Source organism: Salmo salar, chromosome 20 (assembly GCF_965601325.2).
Source record: "Salmo salar chromosome 20, fSalSal1, whole genome shotgun sequence".
Lineage (NCBI taxonomy): Eukaryota > Metazoa > Chordata > Actinopteri > Salmoniformes > Salmonidae > Salmo > Salmo salar.
In genome coordinates, this window is record NC_138310.1 from 70,524,284 (window position 1) to 70,548,181 (window position 23,898).

At 43.3% G+C, this 23,898-nt stretch overlaps 2 protein-coding genes across 5 annotated transcripts in view; both read right to left on the bottom strand.

Annotated features, from left to right (window-relative positions):
- Nucleotides 1–1,427: 1,427 nt before the first annotated feature.
- Nucleotides 1,428–19,623, bottom strand: LOC123723881 (galectin-9B). Its single transcript, XM_045703887.2, has 8 exons — nucleotides 19,314–19,623; nucleotides 18,740–18,828; nucleotides 18,332–18,539; nucleotides 17,336–17,455; nucleotides 17,063–17,251; nucleotides 4,028–4,116; nucleotides 2,317–2,473; nucleotides 1,428–2,029 (listed from the first exon to the last, which is right to left on the bottom strand). The coding sequence occupies exons 1-8, from the start codon at nucleotides 19,347–19,349 to the stop codon at nucleotides 1,883–1,885; spliced, it is 1,035 nt and encodes a 344-aa protein (XP_045559843.1). The 5' UTR covers nucleotides 19,350–19,623; the 3' UTR covers nucleotides 1,428–1,882.
- Nucleotides 19,624–20,434: 811 nt separating this feature from the next.
- The window catches only part of LOC106581250 (kinase suppressor of Ras 1), a 62,488-nt gene continuing 59,024 nt past the window's right edge, over nucleotides 20,435–23,898 (bottom strand). For all 4 annotated transcript variants that reach the window (XM_045703883.2, XM_082966709.1, XM_082966710.1 and 1 more), the window contains 4 exons: nucleotides 23,677–23,808; nucleotides 23,304–23,439; nucleotides 22,457–22,590; nucleotides 20,435–21,481 (listed from right to left, as the gene is read on the bottom strand). In XM_045703883.2, the coding sequence (XP_045559839.2) occupies nucleotides 21,403–21,481; nucleotides 22,457–22,590; nucleotides 23,304–23,439; nucleotides 23,677–23,808 (481 nt within the window). In that variant the 3' untranslated portion in view covers nucleotides 20,435–21,402. The remainder of the gene's footprint in view (nucleotides 21,482–22,456; nucleotides 22,591–23,303; nucleotides 23,440–23,676; nucleotides 23,809–23,898) is intronic.

Genomic DNA, 23,898 nt, shown 5'->3' on the forward strand with positions numbered 1-23,898 from the left:
TCACTGGTTTCAAACACAGTGATTGATAGGAAACTTAAACTTCTTGAATTCAACCATTATTGGGTTCAAATACACATTTACATGTGTGAACAGCCATCCAGAACAACCACAATCCGTAAAATGTAAATAGCTAAATGAGAGAGCAGCAGTGTGATTCACATCAATGCGCTATGTAGATATCAATAATAAGTGATATCCGTATCGCCGTAGACTACAACACTGCTGTCATCCTTACCTCCAAGCATTTATTCAAATTGGAAAATCTTTGGATGCCAACAGCAGGGGCCAGGCCCAACATCGCTTGGATTGAAGCCTACAAAAGCCTATTCCTGCTCTTTTCCCACAATCCATAAACCACATTTGGTGTCACCATAGTAGTCTCTGACTTGTGGTAAGACTCACTCAGGTGGAACAAACTTAAACTTGTGCCTTTTTTCAATGCTGATTTGAACGTCATTGAGAAAACAGAAGTGTCAAAGATGTGTTTTTTCACTAACATCCTCAAAGTAATCTAGTTTTTCAAAAGTATCTAATCTGATTACAATATTTAGTTACTGTTTTTGTAATCTCTTACTCCTACAACCCTGATTGTCTCAATGCAGCCTTATAATGCTGTGAAAGGATCCAGGAACCAAAATTATTTGGGTGTATCCCATCCTCCTTATAAAACGTGTTTAGTTTCCAAAAGGTACTGAAATTGTCAACAAAAGATACACCCATTGAGCTGCAATAATCACATAACCAGTTGTGAAGAGAAAGAATCCTGCTAAAGCGTTCCATGCCACGATTCAGAGAGGGCGCAGGGCCAGATATGATGGGTATTTTATTCGTGTCTAGCAGAGAGTCAATCAGCTCTTTGAAATCCAGTTTCAGCTGTTCAGAACTGCCCTTCATGATGTCATTAAAACCCACATGGACTACGATAGAATCGATGTCCATGTCCTGACATAGTACATTCGGGAGCAGCATAGTAATGTAATTTACTCGAGCTCTGGGATAGGAAATTGTTTTTACACCAGGAACGGTCACATGTCAGCAAATCACTACTGTCTGAACACACACAAATCCTATTTGGTAACTTGCTGTTTGGACAGTCAGTATTCCAATACGGATTTTAAAAATAGAACTGATTTCAGCATTAAGGTCTGCGGTGTGAACAAGGCTTTAACAGAGTTATCTCCATCCCTGTTCCTGGAGCGCTACCCTCCTGTAGGATTTTGCTCCAACCCCAGTAACTAACCTGGTTCAGTTTATCAACCAGCTAATTATTAGAATCAGGTGTGCTAGATTAGGGTTGGAGTGTGAACCTACAGGATAGTAGCTCTCCAGGAACAGGGTTGGAGAGCCCTGATTTAGAGACATAGCCAGTCTCACTTCAAAATGTTTCACATTTGAAATATAAAAATAAAAAAAATTAAAAGCACACATTATATATATCTTAAAATGTTTATAGAAAAGAGTATAGAGACTACAGGTGATGAACAAGGCTACATATGGAATTACCAGGCAATGTCCTCAGGGTACTTCTCATGATAGGTAACGTCAGGTCTGGCATTATATCACAAAATAATAATGATTTAAGAATTTGTGTAGCGCTACTAAAAAAATGGCTAAAGCAATCAATGTGATTTCTAATGGCTTTCTACTGTGATTTATAACAAACAGGAACACATTTCTCATCCTTGAAGTCGATGGCACGGCACTCACTAATAATACATTTGCAAATGAGATAATCTAACAGGCAGTGCAAGCAGTAAAAAAACAAAGTTCATGTCATTTTTATCGTAGCAAAAAGAGATAAAAAATACAAGTGGTTTGGGTCAGAGGTGACACAAAATGAAACAAGTGGCTAGGTCACCGAAGACAGTTGTGACCCACATCACTAAACCGTCACAGAGGTCAAACTGAGGTCTCCATCCACCTCCAGGATGTTGACCTGGTTGAGGGGGGTGTGGCGGTGTTTGTAGGTGGTCGTCTGATTCCCGTTGACCGCTATCTTGAAGCACTGATCCTCACAGAAAATAGACAGCTGAAAAGACCAAACTAGCCATATTACTACTCGGTCTGATATAAAGAGAGAAACAATCCAGCGTCTTTAACGTGGATCATCTCTCTAATGAACATCATGCCACAGTCTGAGTGACTAAACCAGAAAGGAAATCAGTATCAGGAAAGGGCTTAGCTAGACAGAAAGATAAGTGGTATGCTTGGTGCTGAAACAAACAATTATTCATCCTTGAAACTCAAATTGTATACAAGGTGCGTTGTGTAACGCCAGCCTTAGATAAAAGTGGATGGTTCCTGGTGGCTAGTTACCGTGAAGGACTGGCCCCTGTGGAAGGGCATTCCACCAGAGCGCTCCTCCTTTCCCCACTGGTCTCTCAGCTTGCTGTTGCGTACCACTAGGGTCTCGTCAAATCGGGGGTTGAAGTGCAGCGCAATCCCAGAGTTGAACAGTAGGTTAACGTGGAACCTACAGGCAAGGGAAAAAGGATAAGTGTTGGAGAAAAACCATGACAGGATTTGGTCCTGCCGTACATACCTACACGTACGCTACGGTCACAAGACGCAGGCCTCCTAATTGTCCCTAGAATTTCTAAGCAAACAGCTGGAGGTAGGGCTTTCTCCTATAGAGCTCCATTTTTATGGAATGGTCTGCCTACCCATGTGAGAGACGCAGACTCAGTCTCAACCTTTAAGTCTTTACTGAAGACTTATCTCTTCAGTAGGTCCTATGATTAAGTATAGTCTGGCCCAGAAGTGTGAAGGTGAACGGAAAGGCTGGAGCAACGAACCGCCCTTGCTGTCTCTGCCTTGCCGGTTCCCCTCTCTCCACTGGGATTCTCTGCCTCTAACCCTATTACAGGGGCTGAGTCACTGGCTTACTGGTGTTCTTCCATGCCGTCCATGGGAGGGGTGCGTCACTTGAGTGGGTTGAGTCACTGACGTGGTCTTCCTGTCTGGGTTGGCGCCCCCCCCCCCCCCTTGGGTTGTGCCGTGGCGGAGATCTTTGTGGGCTATACTCGGCCTTGTCTTAGGACGGTAAGTTGGTGGTGTGGGGGCTGTGCTTTGGCAAAGTGGGTGGGGTTATATCCTGCCTGTTTGGCCCTGTCCGGGGGTATCATCGGATGGGGCCACAGTGTCTCCTGACCCCTCCTGTCTCAGCCTCCAGTATTTATGCTGCAGTAGTTTAAGTGTCGGGGGGCTAGGGTCAGTCTGTTACATCTGGAGAATTTCTCTTGTCTTATCCGGTGTCCTGTGTGAATTTAAATATGCTCTCTCTAATTCTCTCTTTCTCTCTTTCTTTCTCTCGGAGGACCTGAGCCCTAGGACCATGCCTCAGGACTACCTGGCATGATGACTCCTTGCTGTCCCCAGTCCACCTGGCCGTGCTGCTGCTCCAGTTTCAACTGTTCTGCCTGCGGCTATGGAACCCTGACCTGTTCACCGGACGTGCTTGTTGCACCCTCGACAACTACTATGATTATTATTATTTGACCATGCTGGTCATTTATGAACATTTTAACATCTTGACCATGTTCTGTTATAATATCCACCCGGCACAGCCAGAAGAGGACTGGCCACCCCTCATAGCCTGGTTCCTCTCTAGGTTTCTTCCTAGGTTTTTGGCCTTTCTAGGGAGTTTTTCCTAGCCACCGTGCTTCTTTCACATGCATTGCTTGCTGTTTGGGGTTTTAGGCTGGGTTTCTGTACAGCACTTTGAGATATCAGCTGATGTACAAAGGGCTATATAAATAAATTTGATTTGATTTGATTTGACAGGAGAACTGCTATAGTTGCACCCTCCAGGATGTTTTGTAGGCCTACCTCTTTCTATTTATTTCTAAGCCAAGGGCTCATTGACACACTTGCAATACCATGGAAATGAGGTGAACTAGAATTGCCAAAGTTCTTTTATGCTTTTTTTAATTCAAATATATATAGGATTTTATATTGTAACTCCAGGGGAAGTGTATTTCTCACTGTTGTTCTCCTTTACTGTAAAGACAATAAGGCAGGATCAGACCTATTGGCGTTGGGTTTAACCACTCCCTGGATGTTGATGGTGCGTCCAGGGTAGAGTCCTCCATTGATCGTGTTCTGGAATGGAACAGCCTGGATGAAAATGGAAGATTTTAATGAATCCCTCATTATGACCAATAGACGTTGATGCGATAGAACTAACTAAATTTGCTCAGCTACACTATAGTATAAGAAAATAGAAGATCATTTACAAAGAATGGTGGCTGGACATATGGAGGAGAGGCCTGTGACAAGCAACAGGAGAGGGGGATCTTAACAGCACGTTGATTACAGTACTACATTTCCCTGTTAACAGGTTACTGTATATTTACTGTAACTCTGTCACAATCTGCCTAAAGACAATGACAGGTCGTTACACTCACACAACAATACAGTCAATGTACAGAAAGAGGAAGTAGCCCACACTATGCAAATATGAACTTTAGTGATCTTAAAATTCCCCATCACAGGAACTACGAAGCATCAGCACTACTAAGCATAAAACTTTGGGTTACGGTATGTAACCCCGGTTCAGTGAAGGAGATGAGGGAGACATATCACTATGGGACACGCCCTCGTTTGCGGGTCATTGGTTGAAGCCTTATTCAATCACGCCTAACAGGCCAATATGAGCTTTGTGGGTGTACGCTCCTCGTGTCTATATTACACCCTGCACTGCTCTGGTTTCCTCAATCTAAGAACAAGTTGTGCAAGATGAGCAATCTGGTGAGATGTCTGTCTCATCTCCTTCAGAAAACCGGGATTACATACCGTAACCCAAATTTCTCTTTCAGTCGACTCAGTTCGACATCTCACTATGGGACACTTCCAAAACACCCCGATTGCCAATAGCCCATTTCCTGAGAAGCCTGTTTTTTTTTCATGGTAATGTATCTGATCCATACTACTCAGCTCCAGCACCAATGACTGTGTGTGCCAGGGAGGGTGCAGTAATGACTAGCCCAACTAGCCAGAGATGCCTCTGAACAGTGCCCATGACGTGGCAATTCCTCTAGTGGAATGTGTCCGGACACCCAGTGGAGACTGCAATCCCGGATAACTGTACGCCTTGGCGATAGCCTCCATTACCCAATGGAAGAGGCGTTGTTTGGACCAAGCCCTACCCTGAGCGGGGTGGCAAAGCAAACAAACAGTTGGTCACAATTCTGGAATGGCCTAGTCCTGTCCATGTAGATGCGCAGTGCGCGCACCAGACATAACGTGTTAAGATGCCGCTGCCCTGGAGGAGAGAAAGGCTGAGAGTGGAAGGGAACGAGGTCAGTGGCTTGACTACTATAGGTTATGGGAATGACCTTAGGAATGAACGCGGCGTTAGCACGTATCCTAACCTTGGAGAAGTTGGGGGCAAACTGAGTGTATGAAGGATGAACTGAGAGTGCATGAAGGTCGCTAACGTGCTTGGCCAAGGCGAGCAACAGGGCCGTCTTATAAGACAGAGTCTTTAGATCCACTTCTCCGGGGGTTAAAAGTGATCACCTGTAAGTGCATCCAGAACCAGCGCCAAGTCCCATGATGGGGCAAGTGGTTTGGAGACCGGATGGAGACCACGCGCTCCCTTCATAAAACTACGAACCAGGGGGTGAGCCCTGATCGTCACCTCACCTAGTCCTACATGGCAGGCTAATATCGCCGCCAAGTAGACCTTAACGGTGGAAAAGGCTTTGCCCTTGTCGAGAAATTCCTGTAGGAAGGAGAGAACGGCAGGAATGTAACACTGAAAGGGGACCAACTTACGTCTCTCACACCACCTCTCGAATACCCACCACTTCATGTCATAAAGACCTCTTGTAGAAGGGGCTCTGGCCCTCTGAACTGTGGCAACCACGTTTGGAGGCAAGCCCACCGAGTCTAAATTGGACTTCTCACGGGCCAGGCCCAGAGATCCATCAGCTCAGGATGTGGGTGGAATATTTTGCCCTGGGCAGTATACTGTATTTTAACAATATACCTGTATTGATGGACGGACTGGTTTGGGTTTTTACTTTAACTTCTAAAACGATATTTGAATGTTTGGTTTGTTAAATGTGATACGCTGTGTGTAATGTCCATTTTTATAGTTTACTTCACTACTTGAGTCATTTCACTCCGCTCTTTGTCTCGGTGCCACTTTCCACACAGACCTAGCCACGCCCCTTGTCACTCAAGGAGCGCGTTTGTTGTTCCTCAACCACGAGGCACTTGCGTTCAGTCTGCATGGTCAATGCAGTACACGCAACAATGTTGATGACAACGATGCTGTTTTCACTTTGCTTCTTAATATACATCCACGAGCGTTCTATAATTAAACTATTCGTTTGTGTTTCTTACATCAGAAAACAGCTAGTTTGTCTTTTCTTAGCAATTTGGGCCTAAATGTTGTTAGTCACTAATGCTAATCGCTAGTTAGCTGGCTAGGTAGCGTGCTAATAAATGTACTGAGTCAGAGCAAACGCAATTAGCTACAGAATACAGTCTGACAATACCAGTGATGGTGTAGACCTAAATCAGCATGTTGTTTGTGCAACAGTGTCTTCTAAATCAAAGAGGAATACGCAAAGCATGAATATGTTAGCTACATTAAGTAGCTATGAGAAAACAGTCAATGTAGCCAAAGATTATAGAGACCATAGGAAACACTTAACAACAATTTGGTTCCTAACCTGTCACAATAACTCCGACCTTGCATTTTAATTTGTTGTCATGTTAATCAACATTGTATTCAAAGCGCCCACTATCATATTCTAAATATAGAATTAGAATAATCATTATATTTACATGATTTCAACAGTTCACCCAAGTGTTTTGCTCGAAATCGCAAGTCAAATTGCAATTGCAACATTTGGTTAAAAATAAAGCCTACATTTTTGCCCATATCATGCAGCCCTACATTGCAGTGTCGAAATGATGAGTGCAGGAAATATAGAAATGTATGAAAATGCTGAAAATAATATTTGATTGAAGTTGAATTTAACAGTATAAAACAATCAGATTGGCAAAAGACCCATTGAAATCACTTAGAATGTATGTGTTGCCACCCTAGGATCACGCACTACTCATAAAGCACATTTTTTACTTTTATTATAAAAAATCTAAATACCGTCAAATACTGTCATACCGTCCATTTTTTTTTTAAATACTGTGATATCATATTTTGGCCATATCGCCCAGCCCTCCAGGAGAGGTACAATCTCCGCCAGCCATGGCTTCCAGGGCCAATGCGGGGCTATCAAGGTGAGGGATAGACTGTTCGATCTCACTCTGTCCAGAGTAGGGAGGATCAGGCCCACTGGAGGGTAGGTGTGCAGAAGCATGTCTGGCCACTTGTGGGCCAGTACGTCCACGCCTAGGGGACCGTTGTGATCTCATTCATAGAGATTGCGTTGTCCTGTGATGCGTACAGATCGACGGCAGGCCTGCCCTAATGCCCCCACACCTCCTTGACGACTTTGAGATGAAGTCGCCACTCCCCTGGTTGGGGGTTACCCCGCAACTGTAAATCCACACCTGAGGTTAGTCTACCTGGCACATGTATTGCTCTGAGAGGCAACAGATGTTCGCTGCTCCATAGCAAGATCTCTCTTGCCAGAGAGTGAAGTTGACAAGAGCACGTTCCTCCTTGGCAGTTGACATACGCCAGCGTAGACGTATTATCCGACCTGACCAGGACATGTTTGCCCTGTAGGAAGGGCTAGTTACACAGTGTAGAGCTCAATAACGTTGATATGGGCTGTACTCATAGAGTCTGACCATACGCCGTTCACCTTACGCCCTTCGTGGACAGTTCCCCATCCCTGTAGTGATGCATCCGCTGTCAGTACTTTGCACATGATGACTCTCCCAGTAGGGCAGCCCCGCATCAAGAGGAATGGGTCTCTCCAGCATTGAAGTGCCGATAGAGACTTTGCAGAAAGAAGCACGCACCTGTGCCGGTGGAGAAACGGGTCCAAGCGGAGTGAGGTCGCCCAACGCTGGAAGCCTCTGTCATGACGTGGCCCTTTCTGGGTATAGATCGTGGCCTCTCTCTCACTCACTCACTCACTCACTCACTCACTCACTCACTCACTCACATACACACACACACCCAGGTTCTGTTATCTCAGGTCGTAATTCCTGGCGGAGACTCTCTCCCCCTGGCCATGCAGAAAGAGAAACACATAGAGAGAACAAAGGATTTCACATGGCGAACTCCTACATCTCCAAAATGGGAATTTGATAAAAAATGTCCACTTGTGAGGAGGTGGGAATGTTTCTGTCGAACATGTATTCCACCTTCATTACCTACTTGGGCCCTACAGCCCACGTTGGCTTGTCTATCTTACAACTCAGAGAGCTTGCAAGCACAGCTTTTGAGGCATCAAAAGTTCACAACGCTAAGAGCCCTGACCACTCGGTTTTGAAGTTTGACCAGAAGCACTCACTCCAGTTAGAGGGTGCATTATCAGGTATTGGAGCGTTGAGAGATGACGCACAACAACGGTTTATACCACGAAACCACGATTCCAATAGCCTCCACGGTCGAAATAACTGTAAAGTACGTCGCCATCAAAACGACTACCGCTACAATCGACCTGTTCGCTACGTACCTGCACCCAACCCACAAAAAGTGTCAGAGCACAAGGGTAACAAACGATTGAAGGACGATCAAAACGTAGACCAATGTTCTCTAGAAGTTCCACTACGTGAAGAACTAAAGCGAGAAAAATTTTAGAAAAGGGTAAAAGACAAGTCACAAGGACTAGACGGGGAATTACCAGACACCAGGTCCGCAGGAATTAACACCCATAGCAAGCACTTTCAAATTTCTCCCGCTCTCACTTGAAACCCTATCCAGGGCTCGCTTGATCAAGAAACAAGCCCACAGGCCTTGTCTATAGACTCTGATACAAAGGGTGCGAAGAAAAAGTTAAAACGGTTCGTTAAAGCCAAGCCCACTCAAAATCGGAAAAGTCGATCTGCTTTTACCTTGAACACAAATGGCACATCACGTCGTTGCGAAAGACCACTCCACTTCATGGGGAATATGTCCACTAAACACGAATCTAAACGCCCATACCTGGAAACAGTCCTGGAGGACTGCTTAACTTATCATGCGCTAATTGATTCGGGTGCGGTAATATCGCTCATCTCTATGTTTGATGATCTAAAAAGGGCTCTGAAACCAACTAAATGTTGGTAAAAAGTGGAATGATGCAACACTACACTTCGAGGTATCACTCAGACTACCTCGCCTCTCACATTGAGAGTCATGCTGAAACTACACTTCCAGGACATATCACTCGTTCACCCGGTGTATGTTACCAGCCTCGAATCTGAACCCCTGCTACTTGGAACAGACTTGATGGATCGGTTGCTCCCACTGATGGATTGGAAAACCAACCATGTATGGTCACAGGCCCCAGGGCCTTCTCCACTGACCACACTGTCTTACCCTAATGCTAGCTGCAACGCAGTCATTCACAAGGGGTATCTGTCGAAAGCACCCCTTACGTTTAGAAACCTCTTGGTGCAGAATCCGATCCAAAGAGATATTACGATATCTCAACACATGCCATCAGCAAACCTGATTGACTATTCTTTTCATGATTTCTAGCCACCCGTCTCTGTGAATGAGCAACTTCCCTCCTCCTTGCAATCGTGCAATACGATAGTTGAGATTAACTTCTTTTTAACTTCCGCAAGCACTGCGGCCGCCTCAGCAAGAAAAACATTGATGCACAGAGTGTACTCTGCTTCCGATGACACACGTTCCGCTTTGTGGGGGACTGTCACCCATTACAATGACACAACTGACCCGATGACTCCCACTGGTGAAACACTTTGCGATATCACAGACCGATATCCTCATCTCAGTTCGCAGGTATTGAAGAGGTTGCCACACGCGGACGTGGTGGTGACTGACAGGCCTCGACAGCCACTGAGCATTTTGAAGCACAAACACCAGGAGATTTGGTTGAAAGGTTACAGCCATTCTCATAACAACATGGTCGCTGACAACTTGTACATATGGCCCGACCTTTTCGTTTGTGCCTTGGATACCAACACCACCCGCTGGTGGGGAGGGGTCCCGAGACACAAAGGGGGGGAATAGTAGCCCAGACCCGTAATAAGCCTCATCGAGGCCAGTGGGGGGGTCGACACTACGGGCAACACCGTACGAGGCCGCCAGAGCATAAAACAAATCTAGTTGTAAACTCCCCTATGACAACAGTGAGGAGCAGACAGGCCCCTAGACGGGGATAATATTAGAACACATCTAAGATATTACTGAGGTGTACCACACTGGTCGTAGAAGTCCAGTGGACTTCCACCTCAAATAAATGGCAAAAAAATGAGTTGTCATGCCTTGCCATCTGTAGGTTCAACTACAATACAACTAGTAAAATGCTCTAATCATGTGTTCCGGTAGGCTAATATTTCAGAATAAATCGGTAGGATAACTGGTCGCCTTGAGTACCAGTACCAATACTAGCAACAGTCAGTCCAGCTACAATCAGTAAGAAGGTTAGAGACCTAACAAATCAAATTACCCTTGACAACAGCGACACAGTAGTTAGGAGTCACTCAGAGTACAACACGGGGAAGGGAATCTCCAGAGCACTCTTCCAATGGTTAACACACATGCCATTAATAAATAGAACCCTCCATTCAGGAGGAAAGTTATTAGAAGTCATGAACCATGATCACACCACGTATGACTGGTCCAATACTTAAAGAGTACTTCCGTCGTGAGGTTAGCTCCTCCGTGGATAACATAGCTTTGAAATAGACTTCATACCCATCGCCACTACAATAGTGGAAGATGCAGTGACTTGTAGTAAAACCACTACAGACTCCGTCGACACCAATTCTGACTGACCTCCAGGCATTGATCTGAAAATTACCTGATTACGTCAGACTCATTCTGAACAAGTTATAATCTGCCATGATACTTGGTTTTCTTCCCTTGACATGCACGCTTGTGTAAGCATAAACGCACATGTACAACGGAACATCCAATTAGGATTTATGCTAGGATCACTTAAGGGTGCGAGCAAAATACCAGCCGTAGTAGTTGAATATTTACTTTGAGGCCTTTGACTCTACTGCTACAGTACTCACCAGTTTTCTTCCCAGAAGTCCATAGGTCATCCCTGTAGACTGCCCAAAACTAGTGCCTTACAGCTGTAGACTTATCATATAGTTATCAACTTAGGATAGGGCCTAAGCAACACACCAAGTAGGAAAACCCTAGACATGACATTAGAGACAATGCCAAGATAGAGTCATTTTGCCAGGACATTGGACGAATATAGAATACAGTCCAATTAGATGATTTTGGTGTGAGAACTATATTTTGTATATCTTTTGTTTATGCTTTCATTCCTTTTCGGTTCAGTTCCTTTGACACTTGGGAAGTGATAGAGCCATAAACAAAGTCCCCATACAACCATCACTTACACGGAACCCAAACCATCGTGTGCCATCGTGTACCATCGTTCATAAATTTATTTTGTCCCCCTACACCAAATGCGATCACGACACGCAGGTTAAAATATCAAAACAAACTCTGAACCAATTACATTAATTTGGGGACAGGTCGAAAAGAATTAAACATTTATGGCAATTTAGCTAGTTAGCTTGCACTTGCTAGCTAATTTGACCTATTTAGCTAGCTTGCAGTTGCTAGCTAATTTGTCCTGGGATATAAACATTGAGTTGTTATTTTACCTGAAATGCACAAGGTCCTCTACTCCGACAATTAGTCCACACATAAAACGGTCAACCGAATTGTTTCTAGTCATCTCTCCTCCTTCCAGGCTTTTTCTTCTTTGAACTTATATGGTGATTGGCATCTAAACTTTCATAGTATTACCACGACGACCGGCAACACAGTTCATCTTTCAATCATCCACATGGGTATAACCAATGAGGAGATGGCACGTGGGTACCTGCTTCTATAAACCAATGAGGAGATGGGAGAGGCAGGACTTGCAGCGTGATCTGCGTCAGAAATAGAAAGGACTTCTATTTTAGCCCTTGGCAACGCAGACGCTCGTTGAGTGCAATTGAATAACATAGATTTCTACATTTATTTTGCAACGCACGCGACGCGAGCGGTGTCGTCAGGGAGTGCCACAATGCCGCTCATTGGGGAATGAATGTAATTATACGTATTTTGTGAGTGTGTGTGCGTTGTTAACAGCTGCCTAAGTTACTGCCCAGATCTTCCAGTCTGGGCGCCCAGACGACGGGTCCGGAACGACGAACCCAAATCCGGACACCCACTGCCCATCCTTGTGGCGGCCTGCCCCGCTGTCAGAGACCCTACCAAGATAAACCACCAGAGGGGGTTGACCGCAACGGTGATCATCAACCAGGGCATCCCCTGCCCATCCTTGTGGTACTTTGCAGCTTCCAGGAAACCTACCAAGGTGAACCACTAGAGGGGGACCGCAACGGCGATCACCAACCAGACATCAACTGCCTATCCTTGTGGTGGACTGCTCCGCCCGCCTTCAGAGAGCCTATCAAGTTCAACTACCAGAGGGGGACTGCAACGATGATCTACAAACAGGAGATCACGTGGTCATTATTTTTATGATGATTTGTAACTTGCAGGATAATCACAAGATCCAAACCACCAGGGGGGCGACTGTCATGACGTGACCCTTTCTGGGTATAGATCATGGCATCCCTCTCTCTCTCTCTCTCTCTCTCTCTATTACACCCAGGTTCTGTTATCTCAGGTTGTAAATTCCTGGCGGAGACTCTCTCCCCCTGGCCATGCAGAAAGAGAGAGACACAGAGAGAACAAAGAATTTCACATGGCGAACTCCTAAATCCCCAAAATGGGAATTTTATACAAAATGTCCACTTGTGAGGAGGTAGGTGTAACGATCATCTGAAAGAGGGGACCAAGATGCAGCGTGGTTAGTGCTCATCATGAAATGTATTTACTGAGAACACTTTAGACAAAATAACAAAACGACCAACAGTTCCGTCAGGTGCAAAACACTAAACAGAAATAACTACCCACAAAAACCCAAAGGAAAACAGGGTGCGTAAGTATGGCTCCCAATCAGCAACAACGATGTACAGCTGTCCCTGATTGAGAGCCATACCAGGCCAAAACAAAGAAATACAAAAACATAGAAAAAAGGACATAGAATGGCCAAAACCCCAAAACACACAGAAAACACCCCCTGCCATGCCCTGACCAAACTATAATAACAAATAACCCCTTTTACTGGTCAGGACGTAACAGTAGGAATGGTCTGTGGACACATAAGGGACGGGTATGACGAGTGTGTTTCATTTGGTGACCTCAGAGAGGACAGGAAACACACATAACTATATCTCTGAATGTGTACATTTCTCAATTATGGGGTTTGCATCTAATTCTTGTATAAAATTAATGAGTAAAGATTAAACTATTTGTGGAATGATGTAATGTGATGGTAAACCTTTAACCTGTTAGGGCTAGGGGGCAGTATTGACACAGCCGGATAAAAAATGTACCCGATTTAATCTGGTTACTACTCCTGCCCAGTAACTAGAATATGCATATAATTATTGGCTTTGGATAGAAAACACCCTAAAGTTTCTAAAACTGTTTGAATGGTGTCTGTGAGTATAACAGAACTCATATGGCAGGCCAAAACCTGAGAAGATTTCATGCAGGAAGTGGCCTGTCTGAGAAGTAGTGTTTCATCTTGGCTCTTTTTATTGAAGACTGAGGACCTTTGCAATAACGTGACACTTCCTACGGCTCCCATAGGGTCTCAGAGCCCGAGAAAAAGCTGAATGATATCGAGGCAGGCTCTGGCTGAAACACTTTATCGCTTTTGGCAAGTGGCCGCTCAGAGTACTATGGGCTTAGGCGCGTGCCCGAGTCGACCGAATGCTTTCTTTTCTTTTGTCTGTTTACCTAAACGCAGATTCCCGGTCGGAATATTATCGCTTTTTTATGCGAAAAATGGCATAAAAATTGATTTTAAACAGCGGTTGACATGCTTCGAAGTACGGTAATGGAATATTTAGAATTTTTTTGTCACGAATTGCGCCATGCTCGCCACCCTTATTTACCCTTTCGGATAGTGTCTTGAATGCACGAACAAAACGCCGCTGTTTGGATATAACGATGGATTATTTTGGACCAAACCAACATTTGTTATTGAAGTAGAAGTCCTGGGAGTGCATTCTGACGAAGACAGCAAAGGTAATAACATTTTTCTTATAGTAAATCTGACTTTGATGAGTGCTAAACTTGCTGGGTGTCTAAATAGCTAGCCCTGTGATGCCGGGCTATCTACTGAGAATATTGCAAAATGTGCTTTCACCGAAAAGCTATTTTAAAATCGGACATATCGAGTGCATAGAGGAGTTCTGTATCTATAATTCTTAAAATAATTGTTATGCTTTTTGTGAACGTTTATCGTGAGTAATTTAGTAAATTCACCGGCAGTGTTCGGTGGGAATGCTAGTCACATGCTAATGTAAAAAGCTGTTTTTTTATATAAATATGAACTTGATTGAACAAAACATGCATGTATTGTATAACATAATGTCCTAGGGTTGTCATCTGATGAAGATCATCAAAGGTTAGTGCTACATTTAGCTGTGGTTTGGGTTTATGTGACATTATATGCTAGCTTGAAAAATGGGTGTCTGATTATTTCTGGCTGGGTACTCTGCTGACATAATCTAATGTTTTGCTTTCGTTGTAAAGCCTTTTTGAAATCGGACAGTGTGGTTAGATTAACGAGAGTCTTATCTTTAAAATGGTGTAAAATAGTCATATTTTTGAAAAATTGAAGGTTTTGCATTTCTAAGGTATTTGAATAACGCGCCACGGGATTACACTGGCTGTTGAGTAGGTGGGACGCAAGCGTCCCACCTAGCCCATAGAGGTTAATGTGAGAGAACTGTATTCCCTTTAAAGTTTAACTAAGTCACTGGCGTCACAGACATAATCCGTGAGCACAGACATAATCTGGCGTCATAGAACCTCCTTTTCTATTATTATGAATAAAACCCCCTCCTGCGGAAATCCTCTTCAGACCACGCATACCACGGTGGACACTGAAGGTGCACAGGTTTGAGTTGAGACTAAGCAAACCCACAGCATGAGCTGTGATTGCGAATAGTTATTGAATTCCTAACCATACCACGTGGAGCATTGGCTACACGGCTGGAAATGGTTCAACTCTGAGACTATCGATCCCTACAGAATAAGAGCAAATCTTAGATGCTAATTACTAGTCTGCAGCTAGAAATTATGTCAACCTGGGATGCGAAGACCGGCAACCACCGAAACATCTATCTATGAGAACATTTCTGAATGGTACTCTGAAGTATCCATTCTAAACACTAAAGATCTTCAGGGAAGCAGAGAGAGAGACGATGATGAACTGATTCTCCGCAGACGAATGATTCCAACAGAAATCACGACGACACACTGGGCATAAATATATATTGATTGCAATTATTCCCGAATGAGTGAGCGTTCATGTGCAAAGGATTAGCATTTGAATTAATATAATTATCAACTGTGTAGTGTTTGCTTTTGTCTTTCCCGCCTGTTCTCAGTCCACACCCATTGCCCTTTGTCCACCAAGCCGTCATATCGGCTTAGCCCATTAAGAAATCTTCCCTATCCTTTGTTAGTAACCATATCTACTGTTGTTTGTGTATGTATTTCTGTGATTATTTAGTTAGTTAGTAAATAAATGATTAAGACAATTGGTGTATAGATGATTCATAGTAAAGGCTGGGTTCGTGCAGATAACCAACAATTTACGACGTTTGGAATGAGACTAATGTGAGTTAAAGAATAATTCATTAATTAGAAGACTAATTGATCAGATATTAAAATATCTGAAAATGTATATTAGAAAAATTATAACTTTGTAATCTGAAGATTTTTCTTGGTGCCGCGACTTCCTAGTTAATTACATTTACATGATTAGTTTAATCACGTAATAATAATTACAGCGAATTGATTTGATAAAATAAGTCTTCACTTTTAATGATGCCAAAGACACAACACCTCTCATGAGGAGGAGACCAAGCAGAACTGCCAGTATCATGAAGACCAATAGCCCAAGAAGCCTCAGGCACATCCAGTACGTGACTGATGTTGCCGGGCAAAACACAGAGGCAGTGGCGAAAAGCCATCGCTCTCCTCCCAAAAATATTTTCTGCTGGATCAGTAAGAGCAAGCTTTTGGCACGATTCATCCTGAAGCCTAGAGAGAGCATGTGCAACAACAGCTAGGCTGTGTGCTCCGCTGCCTGAGCCAGAGTGTCCGTCGGTGGGGCAAGGGACAGACCTAATGGTAAGGTGAGATATTCGTAGGCTATGCACTCAAAGGCGAACCTTAGATATCTCCTGTGTGAAGGTAACTAGCTGCAATTGCGATGGGACTAGCTAAAATTTGTGGGAACCTGCTATTAGTGGGATGTTAAAGCACTGGAGCTAAATAGCTAACAACGCGAATTGTGTGGAGGCCAGGCAACAGGTGTACTGTAGCTAGACGACAACCAAAAACGCTGCTAACAAGCTAACCGAGGTAACTTCACTCTGTTAAGTGAAGCTGAAGTTAGCAGAATTCCTGAAAATAAGCCATTCAACGCTTTGTGTTGGGGTGGTAACCCACACCAAAAGGAACAGTTAAGTTGAGAGCTAGTTTTCTGAATGAAGCTGCTTTACGGCTAGTAACCAGATAGTAACCAAATAGACTCATGAAGACGCGAAGAATGAGGAAACCAGAGCAGTGCGTACACCCACAAAGCTCTGATTGGCCTGTTAGGAGTGACTCTGATTAGGCTGTTAGGCGTGATTTGAATAATACTTCCACCAATGACCCACAAAATAGGGATGTCCCATAGTGAGATGTGGAACCCAGTTGACTGAAAGATAACTAAAATCTAGAGACTCTGAAAGACAGTAAAAGGAATACAAATCACAGATCTGACCCAAAAAATGTTAATGCGTCCGATAACCAAGAAGTTGTTGGCCAATAAATTATCATTATTGATTCAGATCCAGATTAACTCACTGGATATCCTGGATGTGCGGGAAATCCTGGATAAGGGAATCCTGGTTGTCCCGGAAATCCCGGATAAGAAGGGAATCCTGGTTGTGCCGGAAGTCCCGGATAAGAAGGGAATCCTGGTTGTGCCGGAAGTCCCGGGTAAGAAGGGAATCCAGGTTGTGCCGGAAATCCTGGCTGTGCAGGAAAGGTGGGCTAAAGGACATGAAATCACTTTAAATCAGTTGAACTGTCTTCAAATTCTCTGTCCATCTAATTAATATGTTAGGTACTACTCACCGCAGGGTTCTGGAAGGCGATGGAGGTCAACTCCACTTTCCCCCCGGCTGAGATGGTGTCCACTGAGTAAAACGGGATACGGTGCTTGAAGGTCATGAAATGGTTCCCATTCACATTCAACTGAAGACAGAGAACAGAGAACGACCATGAGCAGAGTCATTATGGACCTGAGGACAGTGAGTGAGAGAACAGGTGTCACTCACAACTATTCAAGTTATTTTCCAACCCATGAATTTAAATCCATTTTAACTCCTAAACAGACTAGAATAAATTGAGTCACACTGTAAAACAGAATACAAATAGAATACATAACATATCATTTCAAGAAAACAAGAGTGAAACACCATGGGCTCCAGAGTGGTGCAGCCATCAAAGGCACTGCATCTCAGTGCTAGAGGCGTCACTACAGACCCCTGTTCGGTTCCAGGCTGTATCCCAACTGGCCGTGATTGCGAGTTCCTTAGGGCGGCGCACAATTGGCCCAGCGTCGTCCGGGTTAGGGTTTGGCCGGGGTAGGCCATCATTGTAAATAAGAATTTGTTCTTAATTGACTTGCCTAGTTAAATAAAAGTTAAGTAAATAGATTATGAGTCACTGACTTCATTGAAATCATGTGGGAGCTCTGTAATCATAGTATTTTACAGTCATTTATATAAAACAGGAAATGATATATTTTACAATGACAGACTGAAAAGGATGTTGTGTAGTCGGAATGTACAGCTGTTGGTTTTTAATTCGATCACTCTTTTGTTGATGAGAATTTTCCTGCCAACAGGAAATGCTAACTTTTTGTGAATTCAAGGTTAAAAAAGGCTTCTAACATTTGTAATTTCCCCTTTAAAACAAAAAATGTATCAACCCCATTAACTATAATCCATATAATTATTAACATTTCCTGTGGCTGCAGGATTATTTTCCTGCTGTAACAAACTGGCTCAAATTAAGTTCCTACATATGAATCCTCCATTTGCTATAGTAGGAGAGGGTTTGGGTGACCTTGAAGAAGTCCCTCTGGACAGTTATCTCGAGGCTGAAGCTGGAGCCATGTTGGAAGGGGGAATGCTGCTTCCGCTCCTCTGACCCCCATTTGGACTGCTGCAAGGTGTTGGTCACCACATATCCAGGGTGACTGTCATAGCGTGGATTGAAGTGAAGGGCAATGTCTGCCCCTGCCATAGAACCACATTGCAAATTCACATGGAACCTGAGAAAGAGAAAGAGAAAGTGAGACCGAGAGAGATCATGTGCTTCCGGATATGTTAAACAGTTCTCGGAAAAAGTTTGAATCGGCGCTATAAATGTGTACTAGGCATTATCTGGACTGGAACGCAGCCTCGGACTCTCTCGAAGACAAATAATAAGCAAATGTATTATCAAAGCTTATATCTGCTTGTGGTGACCCACCTGTCTGCCCCATGGGGAACTCTCCCAGTGATAATGATGGTCTTTCCCTCCTGAAGCCCACAGTGGATAGAGCCGGTGAAAGGGAGACTCTGGGACATATATTAAGCAGAATCATTAATGACAAACTGAATTGAATAAGAATGGAAAAATGAAATTAAAACAACTATTATGTAGGCTAGAGGACATTGACTCTTTCCTCTTTACTACATCCACTATTACTGCTTGTGTGATAATTATTAATAGGCCTAGGTCTACATAACGGAATACGCGAGACATTCACTGTAGCCTAATAACATACATGTTAAATTTGCACAATAGCATAGCATGAATTGATACTATGAATGTCTAGCTATGCATATATTGATTTTAGCATTAAATCTGTGAATTGAAAAAAGCAGACTAACTGGGAAAATAATGTACAGTATATTACTGAGAAACGGATGGGTGCGCATTTTGATTACCAGATTTGACCGTAAGCACACGCTCAACTCTCCCAAAGTTAAACATTAAGAACGTCTACATTTTAAATACACAACACAACCAATCACATAATAAATAGTTGTAATAAACGTACTGGATTATAAAAAGGTTCCTGGTTATAAAATGCCATTTCTCTAAATCTCACTGTAAATCGAAACGTCTTCTCAGTTGCTCAACGCTCTCCTCTCGGGGATGACTTGTCGTTTCAGAAATGTGTAGTTTCGTTTTTTCGTGAATTGAAGGGGTGGGAAGAGTGAGTAAGTAAGTAACAATGTAGCCTAGTTTACAATTCCCCTACATAGTTTTCCCCCTAACGAATACCTCTATCGAAATATGCTGCAGTTTGAAATATCGGTCTTGCCCTAATCGGTAGGCCTACACACAGACTAATCAAGAGACGATGCGGGCCGATTGATTTTTATGCTTTTTTGCAATCATTAACCTGCAATTACTCAGTCAGGTGATGTTGTCAGGAAGTTGACACAGAATTGGACAGAGTTTGCTGTGTATAGAGGTCAGTTTGTCTCCATGCACACACACATGCTAACATCACATGTAAAATGTAATAACAATGGCACCTTTTTAATTTCTAATCATTTCTTATTCCATATCCTAATTAATTCCCCGATTGTCGCCTCAACCCAAGACAACTAACTGTAGGCTACCACTGTCCTTTAGACACTTCCATTTGTCTCTCCTGGATTCGGTGAAGATATTTCAAATGTTGGTGTTTTAGTAATAATGCCACAAATACACACATTCATTTGTATTTGTTAGAAAATGTTCTACAAGATAAATAATCATGTACTACGTTTGTACTGACATTTTACACATACTGTATATTGCATGACACTTTTTGATGTAATCCTGCATATCAGTAGCAGAAGTGTATTGAGACCACCAGAAGACCACCATAGTGCAGGTCATCATGGGAGTCAAGAACATGTCTGTTTTCTAAATCATCCTCTCTCTTCTGGGAACTGGTGAGTCACTGGCACCCATATTTGAGGTCAAAGTTTTGAATCCCAGATTGCCCCTTTAAATCAAATCAAACACTTGGAAATAAATCAACTGTATAAATGGTGTCTAGTGGGAATTGTGTGCTTGTAATTTAGCTGCTTAATATATCCTTAATGTAAAGTGATACCTTTTTTTATCTAACTGATCATACATTCAAACTGTTGTAAGCATTCCAAAACAAGACACAGAACCAAATTACGTGAGTTTAGTTTTATCGTCTTTCACTGAGGAAACCAGAAACTCTTTCAGAGTGTAGCCACAATCTGTACAAAAATATACATTCTTATTACATAAAAACCATCAACCCATCTTTAAGTAATGTACAATTTGTTTACATGGTGTTTTATGAGGGAAAAATAGGTTTTAAAGCTCTACATAATTAGATGTGAAGTACCTATAATGTAACGTACAATGTAATATAAAGACTTTGTACACATAATAAAATAAATGTTATCTGTACATTAAATAAAACAATTCTATATATATTTATATATTGGATACATTTATATTTGTGTTGTTATCACTGCTAACATTCAATCACTACAGTCTTTCACAGGGTTAACCTCTGGATGTCCAGCACATTACATTCAGCAACCAACCAAACAAGCATGCACACATGTCCCTATACACACACACACAGGGCATGCTGACACAGGCACACAAAGAGTGCACAAGAGGCAAATCAACATTTGACATTGAACCTCATAGTATTACTTCCTCTTGCATACTGAAGGCTAGAACTAAGTTGAAGGGTGAGAGACAGAAAAAGAGAGAGAGAAAGAGGAAAAGAGAGAAGAGAGCGAGCGTGAGAGAGAGTACAGAGCGAGCGTGAGAGAGAGCGAGCGTGAGAGAGAGAGAGGAACATTTTAAAGAAAGCAAGCGGTTAGACTAGACTGTTTGCGCCACTACTAGTACCAAAATGTCAATACATGAACTACAGTTAGGCAAAGAACAACAAACTAACAAACAACCCAGGCAGTGCATTATGGTACATTTAGCAAGTTGACTAAGATACATTACTCTATATATTGGTTACTCTATTGGCTGTGATACCAGTTGATGACATTATGCAGGGTAGTCCATTCCTCTGAATTCCTCTGAATCTAATACCAAACAGGCTATTCCTTAGAATTGATAAGCACAAGTTGCCACTGAGAGATGTGTTATTTGTATATGTAGGGGCAGCGAGACTGCAGGCCCTTACTGCAATGGTCCCGCAAGCAATGATGATGAACCCAGGGCCTTCACACGGAGAGCAAGGAGAGAAGAAGAAAGTAAGATGGGATAGATCAAGGAGAGGAGTGGAGGAGGGATGAATCAATAGGAGAAGATGTTCACGGAAGAGAAAAAAAATGATATGGGGAAACAAACGTTGGTGTTGGGAAGGGGGTTTGAGGGGGTTGGCAGTAAAGAGGAGGTGGAGAAGGAGGGGTCCAAGGGAGACAGGGAGGGTGAAGTGGAGCAGGAACAGGTGGAGTCAGTCAGTGGTCATCCAGGAGAGAGCAGCGGCGCCCAGAGAAGAAGAGAGGGAGGGAGGGAGTGAGTGAGTGAGACCCAAACAGAGATGTCAAGAGAGAGAGGTATGACAGAAATATTCACAGAAAGGGGGACACAGGAGAGGTGGGACACTCAAGCCTCCAATCACTGCCCACAGAGATGGACAGCATAGAGACAGGGAGAGGGGTAGGGGGTGGTGCTATTATAAAGTATCCTCTCTTTTAGAACATGGACAGATTTAGGGAATCAAAACAATCAGCTCTGAAATGAACAGTCACAAACCAAACAGTTTCAACAGGCTATTTCACCTTTTGTCCTGTTCAACCTTTAGTTAAAAATGATAAAATGTCTATCTTTTAGCAAAAATGTCCTATTGAAGACAACTGTATATAAAGCTGGTGATTTGTATCACAGTCATCCCTTTTAGTTATTTAAATCAAAGGTCTTACAAAAAAACATACAGTAGGCCCAGGTTTATCGGAGGGCTACACCCCTCCACCATAAACACATTCTTATTCACCCACTCATACAAACATCTCCCGGCTCCATCCAATGTGACATCACTGGAGGGAGAGGGATCAACAGGTACATTGTGAGCCATGAGTGAACCCAATGCATTCAGGAGTTGCATCCCCATAGACATAGGAGAAGTATTTTAAATATATACAGTGAGTATATACAGTATATGTCAAATGGGATCCTGGTCTTTAGGATACATACTCGGCTGACTTCCAGAAGTGTCCTGGATGAGAGAGCCTGCGGTTGAGCTTCGGCAGCTTCTCCAGCATGTCAGTCAGCTGGGTGAAGGAGGGACGCTCTTTTGGCTTGAAGGACCAACAGGCAGACAGTATCTCCTACAGTACGGGGGGGGGGGGGGTGGGGGGGGGGGTATTTATGTAATCCTACATCCATCATTATAGCTATACACACAACGTAGATGTATAGTTGGGACCGAGAGATTGAAAAACAGCTTCTATCTCAAGGCCATCAGACTGCTAAACAGCAATCATTAACTCAGAGAGACTGCTGCCTACATTGAGACCCCATCACTGCACTTTAATAAATAGATCACTAGTCACTTACACAATGCCACTTCAAATAATGCCACTTTAATAATGTTTACATATCTTACATTACTCATATCACATGTATATACTGTATTTTAAACCATCTACTGCTCCTTGCCTATGCCACTCAGCCATCGCTCATCTATATACTTATATGTACATATTCTCATTCACCCCTTTAGATTTGTGTGTATTAGGTAGTTGTTGGGGAATTGTTAGATTACTTGTTAGATATTACTGCACTGTTGGAACTAGAAGCACAAGCATTTTGCTACACTTGCATTAACATCTGCTAACCATGTGTATGTGACCAATAACATTTTATTTTATTTGATAACCCATTCATCAAAGGTTTTGGCTCTGGTAGTACGATGTCAGTCTGTTTTAATGATATCACTCGCACACTGAGAATAATATTGTTTGGTTTATTATCATGTCAATACAGTACACTAAGCTTCCCAGAGGACATCACACTGTCACAAACTGCTCTTTGACCTTACCGTGACCTCCTTGCCCAGGCTGACCTTTGCCAGGACCTTCTTGATGCCCTCACCGCTGCCCACCTGCCAGATGGTGGCCTCTGCCGGTTGGTTGGTGAGTGGCCAGCCACGGGCCTGCAGCTCGTACCAAATGGTGCTGGGGGTGAAATATACTGTATGGTTAGCCCCTCAGTCTTAACCTTGTATACAAACAGCATATACACATTCATTTCATGGGGAGCCACATTTCAACCGATTTATGTATGTATCCCCCATAAATCCAGTGTTGTTTGTTTTGAGCAAAATTTTCTAAAAGCATTCAGATGTCCTATATTTAAGTAAATGCAGTATTATTATTATGGCAGGATATAAGATGGCCAGAAATGGTGTGCACCCAAAGGCGTAGACGTCTGCAGCATGAGAGAAAGGCAGGCGGTCCTCATGGTTCCCAGTACCCATCCTGCGGACGATCTCAGGGGCCAGGTAGTAGATCCAGCCATGAGGGAGCCTTAGTTCGTTCTCTCGCCTGGGCACACACACAGACACACACACACAGACCCAGACACACAAACAGACACCCACAGATGGAGAAACGTACACTTTTGATCTTTCATCT

Excerpts from the sequence above, each read along its gene's own strand:
- LOC123723881 (XM_045703887.2), bottom strand. The coding sequence starts at position 19,349 with ATGGCATTTTATAACCAGGAACCTTTTTATAATCCA. Across the intron at positions 18,540-18,739 it reads GTTCCCCATGGGGCAGACAG|GTTCCATGTGAATTTGCAAT; the intron begins GTGGGTCACCAC and ends TCTCTTTCTCAG. Across the intron at positions 17,252-17,335 it reads TCGCCTTCCAGAACCCTGCG|CCCACCTTTCCTGCACAGCC; the intron begins GTGAGTAGTACC and ends CATGTCCTTTAG.